The sequence below is a fragment of the Carlito syrichta genome, unplaced genomic scaffold (genome assembly GCF_000164805.1).
Source record: "Carlito syrichta isolate Samal-C Ts95f unplaced genomic scaffold, Tarsius_syrichta-2.0.1 Scaffold305136, whole genome shotgun sequence".
In the NCBI taxonomy this organism is placed as follows: domain Eukaryota; kingdom Metazoa; phylum Chordata; class Mammalia; order Primates; family Tarsiidae; genus Carlito; species Carlito syrichta.
In genome coordinates, this window is record NW_007249232.1 from 603,895 (window position 1) to 613,860 (window position 9,966).

General features: G+C 42.9%; 1 protein-coding gene across 1 annotated transcript in view; it reads right to left on the reverse strand.

Annotated features, from left to right (window-relative positions):
• Window positions 1-6,918: 6,918 nt before the first annotated feature.
• DDX58 (DExD/H-box helicase 58) overlaps window positions 6,919-9,966 on the reverse strand; it is a 64,398-nt gene continuing 61,350 nt past the window's right edge. Inside the window, exon 18 of the mRNA XM_008061181.2 lies at window positions 6,919-7,215. Coding sequence (XP_008059372.1) covers window positions 6,919-7,215 — 297 coding nt within the window. The remainder of the gene's footprint in view (window positions 7,216-9,966) is intronic.

Below are 9,966 nucleotides of genomic sequence, written 5' to 3' on the forward strand. Positions count from 1 at the left end.
AGCTTTTTACCCCTTTGTCTCTCTCTTCTCCTTTAATTCCTATAACTCAGTTTGTTCTTTTGGTGTTGTCCCATAAATCCAGTAAGCTGTAACTATCCTAGAGTTCACAGATTCTTTCTTCCGCTTGATCAGTTCTGCTGTTGATGCTCTCTATTGCATTTTTCAATTAACTCATTGTAATTTCCAGCTCCAAAATTTGTTTGATGTTATAGACATACATACATACATATAGTATACATTCATATGTGTATAATTTCAATCTCTGTGTTAAATTTCTTATTGTTTTCCTTATTTCATTGAATTGTTTTTCTGTGTTTTATAGAAGTTCACCGAGCTTCCTCAAAACAGCTAGTCATTTCTCATTATCCATGGGAGATTGGTTTCAGAACCTCCCATGAATACCAAAATATGCAGATGCTCAAATTTCTGATGTAAAATGGCATATTTGCATGTAACCTATACACATCATCCCATATACTTTATATCATCTGTAGGTTACTCATAATACCTAATGGCAATGTAAACACTATGTAAGTAGTCGTTATACTGTAGTGTTCAGGGAATAATAACAAGAAAAAAAGTCTCTACATGTTCGGTACAGATGCAATTTTTTTTTTTTTACTGAATATGTTTGATCTATACCTGGTCAAATCCATGGATGCAGAACCCATAGATATAGACAGTCAACTATATTTTGAATTACTTGTCAGGCAAATCATAAATCTCCATTTTTTTAATGTTAGACTGGTGCTTTATTTTGTTTCTTTGGTAGGGTCGTATTTTCCTGATTGTACTTGATCTTTGTGGCCATGCATTGGTGTCTGCACATTTGAAGAAATTGACACTTATTCCTGTCTTTGCAGGCTGGGTTTGTCTAGGAAAGCCCTTTACCAGTCAGCCCATCCAGAGATTCTGGGCAGACAATCTGGTATGGTCCACAGATGAGCTTACTACTGGAGTCCTTGGGTGGGCTGGTGGGCCTGGTTGGTACCTGTAAATGCAAGGTTGAACCTGAAGTCTGAATCCACAGGAATAGGCCTGGCCCTGGAATGGCACCTGGCACCTGGGGCCATAGGGACAGACCTGGAGCCTAGGATTGCAGGGGCTGACCTGGGTATGTGGAAGCTTGCCTAGAATCTGGAGTCACAGGGGCAGTCTTAGAGCATGGATCCATGGAAACTGGCCCAGCTCTAGGTATGGTCCTGAAGCCTGGGTCTAGAGAATAGGCCTGGAGCATCAGTCTCCTGGACCATGTATTTACAGGGCTGGCCTGGCACTAGGCAAGCCTGGAGACTGTGTTGGTGAGTGCAGGCCGGGTGCCTAAAGCCAAGGGTTCCATTCTTGAGTTGGGGTGTACATGAAGCTGGAGCTGTGTGGTTTGACCTGGCCTGCAACCTGGAGTAGGCCGGGAGTCTGGATCCATGGATGCTAGCCTGATGACTAGCACTACAGGGGGCCGGTGGAGGGCTGGGACAGGCCTAAAGCCTGGGGCCATATGGGCCAGTCTGTTGCTAGGAGCAGACTGGAGCCTGAGTCTGTGGGAACTGGCCTGGTGCTGGGGCAGACTCAGAAACCAAGTCTGCCAGGCAGGCCTGGAGCTGTGGGGGTCTGCCCAGTGCTGTGTTTTATTGGAATGGGTTCGATGTGGTGTCCGAGGCAAAGTCTGGCACTCACTTTCTGCTCCTTCCCCCAAAGACAAGGTATTTCTCTTCATGCCATGCTGCCTGAAGTTGGTGAAGGGTGATGCAAGTAATGTAAAACTATCCTTCCTACCCTCTTCAGTGTGTCCTTATTTCTGTGCTACATCCAGGTGCTATAATCTCTCATCTGGTTTCCTTAGCTTTTGTGCATGAATAATTGCTCAAATTGATGTTTCCAAGAGAAGGGGGGGAGCTGGAAAGCCTTATTCAGCCACCTTGCTTGAGTCTCACCATCTCTTGATAAGCACAATCATGGAAACCAAGAAGTCCCATGATACGCCATCTGCAAGCCGAAGACCAGGAAAGCTGATGGTATAATTCGTTTGGAGTCCAAATGCCTAAGAACCTGGGAAGAGGCATGGGGAACGTTGATGTAAGTCTCAGAGTTTGAAGGCCCAAGAACCAGAAGCTCCAATGTCCAAAGACAAGAGGGCATGATCCTTATATTGAATTTTTAATTTCAACTTTAGCACTCAGGGCATATGCCCTCGTCATCCGAACACCCGAGATCTAATCTTACCACCTCTTGCCAGATAAGAGATCTAGACAGGTTACTTAGCATCCCTGCCTCTTAGGTCCTGGAGATATAATTTGCATTCACAAATAAAAATTGCAAACAACACCATTGTACAGAAAAGTCTATGACCCTCAAGTATTAGTCCTTGAACAAAAACACTAAGAAAATTTAGAAAACAGACCTTTACCCTGTTAGCTCTCCATTACTCCCACATTCAGTGATTGCTATATGGTCTGAATGTTTGCATGCCCCCAAAATTTGTATGTCAAAACCTTGGTCCCAAAATGATGGTAATAGGAAGTGGGGCTTTGGAAGATGATTGGATCATGGGGGAAGGGCCTTCTTGGATGGGATTAGTGCCCTTTTCAAAGGGACCCAAGAAAGACCCTTCATCTTTTCTACCATGTGCGGACACAGCATGAAGGCACCATCCATGAACCACAAAGTGGTCTTTCTTTCGCTAAACACCAAATCTGCCAGTGCCTTGATCTTAGACTTCAAGCCAGAACTGTGAGAAATAAATTTGTTGTTTGTAAGCCATCCAGTTGTTGATATATAGCAGCCCAAACAGACTAAGACAGTGGTTATGAGGAAACAGATTCTTGTGGCTTTGACTTCTGGATTTGGGTTCCCTCACTTCTGGACTCCCCTCTTCTACCACCAAATATACCCTTTGTCCGTTTCATTAACAAAGTCTCTTGACCAGTGTCTCAACCTTGCCCCTAACAAGGCTAAACAAGCAAATCTCTTTTACCTAGTTCCTCAGGAAACGGCTGGTCCTCTTACTATCCAAATTAGAGATCTGCTCTTGCTGGTACCTCCCTGTCTTCTTTGATAAGAAAGATTCCCACCTTTGTTCTTATAGTTTTCTAAACACATTGCTTCCCATTCCCTTATAGGGAAAAAGGTATTTCTGGTACAGGGAATTAATTGACAATCATGCCACAGTCAGTTAATTGGCAAACATTTAATGCAGCAAATAAGTACATGCATTTTTGACTGTGGGATGCATAGATACATCATGTTTTCATGAGCATAGGGAGCGATCTAGGGGCAGGATGTATTAGTCATGACTCTTCATATTGGTGGTAGAAGCATAACTCAGACTGACTTAAGCAAAATAATAACTGGCTCCTAGAACTTGAAAAACATTGGTGTCCATGGCCATAGGCCTGACTGAATCCAGTGACTCAAACTCAGGCTCCCTGCTTCTGTTCCCCCTCCCATCTTACCTTTTGTTGGCCTCGCAACAGAGTGGCCACCTGCAATGGTCTCATTCTTTGGGGCTCCTCCATGTGGCAGGGGATATGGCCACCAGCGGCCCTAGGGTGACAGTTACTATGACTATATAAATTTGTCTTCCAGTATCCCCTAGGGTAAAAATATTGGGCATTCCTAGTCACCTAAATGAAGAACCTTATTTCTGGCAGAGTTTCCCTTTCAGGGCTGTATTAGGATAGTGTGGAATATATAGGAGCAATGTCAAGCCACTTCTGAAAAATATTAACCAAGGTTCTACTGGCTGCCTTCTTAGGAAATGATTAGATTCCATTCTTAAATGATTATGGCATTTAACTCCCAGCTAGTTTTTGTTCACCCAGACAGCTAATTATTATGAACAAAGATTACATAATCATAGCCTTTAAAAGTTTAATCATGGCTGACATTAACAGCTCGCCCTGAATATTAAATACAGATTTGTTGAATGAAATCAGTAGTTTTTATTTTATGGTGTAATAAAACAGTTACTGAAATGATCCTGAAGTTAATATTTAGATTTGGTTCTGGTTGTCTGGTCAGTATACAGGCTAGATACCTGCTACCATGCTTCTATAGGATGTTAACAGTATCTCTTGAGTAAAAAGTCCAGGCTGGACTCAATCGAGTCTGTAACTCCAGCAATTTGGGAGGCCAAGGTGAGAGGATTGTCTGAGCCCAGGGATTCAAGGCCAGTCTGGGCAACTTGATGAGACCTCATCTCTACACTACAAAAAATTGGCCAGGCATGATAGTGCATGCCTGTAGTTCTGGCTATTTGGAAGGCTGAGGCAGAAGGATCACCTGAGCCCAGCAGGTCGATGCTGGCCGTGAGCATGCTACTGCACTCCAGCCTGGATGACAGAGTATGAGACTTTGACTCAAAAAAAAAAAAAAGTCCAGGGTCAGTGCATTTGGGAACTACTGGGTTAAATGGGTCTTTTTACTGTAGAGTTGACACAATGATGGTGTGTGCTATAAGTCTCTTTGAGGGGAAGCGTAGCAGCACACAGCACAGAAACCTATCTGACCACAGATTGCTTTCTTCTGGGCATCTCATAGCACTGTGTTCCACAGGATGTGCTTGAGGAAACATCAACCTAGGATTGTTTGGCTGTTTAAAATTCAAATAATGAATCTGTCTTAAGGACAGGAATCAGAGTTGACTGACCTTGCTGCACAATCAGGTTTTTGATTGAAGATGACGTCATTTCGGGTGAAAACATCAAAGTGTCAACACAGGCCAGGATCATAGAGGCGATAGAGTGTGTAGTTGTATAATAGGTTATATGTGAACCACATGAGGAACTTCAGAACATGCACATAACTGGACACCCTGCCAGGATGCTCCAGTGGGCCTGGGCATGTGCCCGTGAAAAAGACTCCCCATTGGTTCTGACATGTGGCCTTCAATATAGAAATCCAGTGACTAGCATTTGGATGTCAGTTAAGAGTTTGCACTTCCTAAAACCCTACCTATTCATTTATTTCATTCAGTACATATTAACCATGCCTACTCTGTTCCAGGGTTCATGCCTGGCAATGGCATCATTTCATTAAAAGTCAAACAAGGAAATTATTTTTGTTGTTTCTGCTTTAGTCTGCCTTCCTGTGTTGGCTGAAGAAGGATCATTCACCTTCATCCAAACTGAACCATTTAGATACTTAAAAGAACTTTTACTTTCTGAAATAGATTTATAGTAGATGCTTTACACATCCTATTGGAGGTTCTTAACCAATCACATATAAAAAGAGATACTCTAATAATATCAATGGAAAATGGGGAAAAAAACAGCTCTCAGCAAATTGGTTTAAATAATCCATTTTATTGGGTCTTACTAAGAATACTGTTAATAGTAACTATATCATCAAGCAACTATTATATATCGTATTTTTCATACTTTCTTTTAATTGAAGACTCTCCTAATTAAAAACCCTCCACTAACCCTTGCAGTCTGGGATTATCCTTGTCTTACAGATGAAGAAAAGCCAAAGAGAAGCCATGTACCTAGCAGGTTTCTCAGTCTACCTGTTCATACCACTGCTCATCAGATCACATGGAGCAAGAGGGGGCTGTAGCACCTCACCCCATTAATCTTCAGGGTGAATTTGGGTAGTCTCCAAATAGCCTTCAGAGGACAATGCTTTAAAAGGGTTATGTGGTCATATGTGTTAAAATATTGCCAACATTTTATGATCTTTGGAGTTTTCTTTATGCAATGAATGGTCCTAGTGAATTACAAACAACTCGTCTGAATCTCTTTTAAGAAGATATTTAAATTACTACAGACTCCACAAATTACCGTAGAGAATTCCTTGAACTGAACACAAAATACCTTGGCCTGGCTGGAAATAGCAAAACTCAGGCACCTGGCCCCATGTTTGGGAAAACTCCAAAGTAAGCTCTCTGAAGCATCAGCAAACCTCGCTAAGTTGTTACAAAGGAATGCTGCTTGGATACATAGTCTAATTTTTTTAAGTAGAAAGGACAGCCAAATTAAAGTTCATCATCAGTATCACCCAAAGGATCTGAGAACAATTCTAGTGTTGAACATCAACCGTTATTGGAAAATGGCTTCAGATGATCAAAGAGAACAATGGAGGTTAAGAAAACGAATTAATAGGGCAAAATGTTTAGTAAACGAAAAGAACAGAAACCATTTCTCAGGAAGTCTATTATGATTTTTAAGCCCGACTACTAAAAACTGTTCACTACAGCTTTAAGATCCATAATGCACACTTCTACATAGAGAACATAAGTATATAGAACCATTATACATATATGTATATAGACACATGTGTATACATATATATGTGTATATATTGAGCCCATGGCATTATCAAGACTTAAAAGAGGAAAGAGAAACAAACAAACAAAAAAAAGCCAGGGATAGAACTAGAAGAGATAGAAGCCAAGGAGAGTTTCAAGAAAGGAGTGCTTACCAGAGCCAAAAACACAGAGGTCAAATAGAGAAAAGACCAAAATGTATCCAATGGATTTGGAAACCAGAGTCACCGGTAACCTTGAACAGTAGATAGGTAAGGGCAAAATCCAGTTTACAACTGGTTAACGAAAGAAAGAAAGGTGTGGAAAAAGCCTCTCAACATTCCCTTCATTTATTCATCCATCCCAATGTGTACAGAATAGTTATTGTGTGTTCGTTGGCAGTTGGCTCTAAAGAGAAGGACAGAAATAGGTTAAAACTTTTAAGTTTTTCCCAAGTACTATGAGTTGGACTACAAAACATTAAGTGCTGTGATTCACTTACTCATGCTTAGCATATATAATATAGTACAAACCATTGAAAACAGTAAACAGAAAGTAAAGTAATAAATAATACAGTATGAGCCTTGGGTAAATGCGAGTGATCCATAATGTTCGCTGGGCTGGTTTCTTCTCCCAAATTCACCCATTTGCTATAGCTGAAGATTGAGGCCCTCCCGTCATTTGGACATTTCTGCAGCATCAAATGGTATCTTTTCAAAATGAAAATTCTTCCACTTTGGGTACAGCATCTGAATTCCAGTTGCAACATCTTCCACTACAAAACTTTCAATTTTTATAACTGGAATCTCAAATGTCTTATACTTCACAAAGATTCCCCAGTCATGGCAACAATCCTGTCTGGCACAGAATATCTTTGCTCTTTTCTCAAAATTCATATATGTCTTTGGTCTGGGGTGTGGTTTAGTCACAAAGCATTCCTTAAAAGCACCTCCAAGCACAGTGTAATGGCTTTCCTAAAGATGAAGGGAAGGAACAACACAAAAAGAGAAAATGAGAACCAGTACATAATTGTGACTAAAAAAAGAAAACTTAACAATAATCTGAAAAAAAGTACAGGTGACTCTCGTTTATTTTACAGTCTGAGGAAGAAGGAAATATGGATTCACCTGAAGTCCAGACTAGGATCCATGAACCTTGCCCCCTTCAAACCACACTCCAATTGATGCAATTCACTGTTAAGACACTTTTTCCACTGCTCAAAATGGTTTTTGAACTCATCAGTTCTGATGTGTTTTAGTGCTTTTACCCTTTTTTGTTTCACCTCTTCTACTTCAGCAAAACATTTCCCTTTGAGGATTTTTTCTTTTTACCTCTGAACTTTTTATTGGGCTCCTGCGTCTCTGAAGGGTACCCTGCTCCCCCCGCCTCAGCACCTCATAACGTTGGTGTCATTGGTCTCAGACACCAGCTTGCCATCCACTATCCTGCAGGTAGTGACCTTCTGGGGTTTTTTTTGTGTTTGTTTTTTGTTTTTGCAGAATATATATATATTTTTAATTTTAAAGATGTGGGGTACAACTCAGGGTTAGGTATAGAAACATTGATTATGCAGGTACCTTTGTTGATGAGGTGTGCCCCTCCCCTGCCAGTTTCCCACTACTGTCAATTCCTTTCTTATAATATTGACAATTGTTCAAGGTCTGCTCATGAGTGAGAACATATGGTATTCTGTTCTTTGTTTTTATGATAGATCACTGAGTATGATCGACTCTAAATCCATCCAAGTTGCTGTGAAGTCCATATGTTTGCCCTTCTTTATGGTTGCATAATATTCCATTGTGTATATGTACCACATTCTCTTCATCCAGTCTAGCTTCAATGGGCAGCATGGTTGGGTCCATGTTTTTGCTATTGTGAATAGAGCTACAACAAACATACGTGTGCAAGTATCTTTTTTGCAGCATGATTTGAGTTCCTCCGGATATATTCCCAATAGGGGAATTGCTGGGTCATATGGAAGGTCTGAATGGAGCTGCTGCTATCCAGGGCATCAACAAGACTGAAGTCCTCCCCATTCTCCAGCAGGTGGCGGTAGATGGCGATCTCAGCCTCCAGCTTGACCTTGATGTCCGGCAGGGCCTAATACTCCTGGGCCTGGCACTGGCCCATGTCCAGGTCTATGCCTGCCCAGACTCCAGGCAGCAGGATGCCGTTGAGCTGCTCCATCTGCATGGCGTAGAAGGCCTCCACCTCCCTCAGGCTGTTCTCCAAGCTGGCCTTCAGGTTTCTCATGGAGTCCAGGTCAATCTCCAAGGACCGTGCTATACGTTTCAGCTTTGTGAGCGTCATCTCAGCAGCTCCGATCTTGGTGGACTGTGTGGTGAACACTGTGGCACTCTCCTCAGTCTGCTGGGACCAGTACTTGTCTAGCTTGTCTTGGTTTTTCTGAGCCATCTCATCATACTGGACCTGGATATCTGTCATGATCTTGCTGAGGTCCTGAGATATGGGGGCATCTACCTCCACAAGCAATCTGGGCTTGTAGGCCTTCTACTTCTTCCTCATGCTTCTTCTTCATGAGGAGCAGCTCCTCCTTGAGAGCCTCGATCTCTGCCTCCAGCCACAACCAGGTGACATTGGTATCATCAATGACCTTGCGGAGCCCACTGATATCACTCTCCACCAACTGGCGCATGGCCAGCTCTGCCTCATACTTGACTCTAAAGTCATCAGCAGCAAGACAGGCATTGTCAATCTGCAGAACGATGCAGCCATTTTCCACAGAAGTTGCAAAGATCTGAGCCCTCAGGTCCTCGACGGTCTTGAAGTAATGTCCCAGTCTCTGACCTGGGGTCCCTCTTCTCCAGTGTTCCTGGATTTTGCTCTCCAGCCTCCAGTTCTTGGTGTCCAGGATCCTCACCCTCTCCAGGTAGGAGGCCAGGCAGTTGTTTAGCTCTTGTATGGTCTCCTACTCTTTGTGGATGCTCCCCAGACCCCCAGACCCCTAGCCACCCAGAAGCTGGTGGAGCGGGACACAGAGATCCAGGAGCCCGAGCCGCTGGCACCTGCATAGATGCTGGCCATGCTGCTGGTGGACTGGAGGCTAGGTAGCTGGATGGAGCCCAGGGACCAGTAGTTGGTGGAGAAAGTGGTGGAACAAGTAGTGAAGCTCATGGTGCTGGCGGAGGAGAGCCAGATGGCACGACTCACGTTTTCCCCTTTGAGGAATTTTTCTCTGAGGAAACAAAGTCCCCGAAAGACTCTAGGGAACTCAACCCTCACTGAGAGCTGCTTTCTAGCCTCGCAGGAAACTAGTCACTCACAGGAAACTGCCTTACCCACAGCTGTGCTTTACTGAAACCCATGTGAAGCAGTACAGCAAAAAAAGTCCTGCTACAGCTGCCTTTTTCTGGGAACTCAACTCTTGCTGATGACTGCTTTCTAGCTTGCTTGGAAGAGAACAGAAAGGGGTCATGCCATTTTTGGTCAAAAACTGCTGAACACTCAGTGAGGTGTGGGCAGATTGTTCATGTAAATCACCCATCATAAAATGGGCAAATGCACTGAAAGAATCTGAAGCTGATCACAGTCTTCCAAACAACACTAGCTAGTATACTGCTGCTGATAGGTTCCTAGAATACTTACCTAGCAGAGTAATCCTGTACTACAAGGGGCCCAGCCTCCAAAAGATAATTCCGAGGTTTTTTTTTTGGGGGGGGTGTCCCATATCTATGGAAGGCTAACCTGCAGGTGTTGTGTTTACA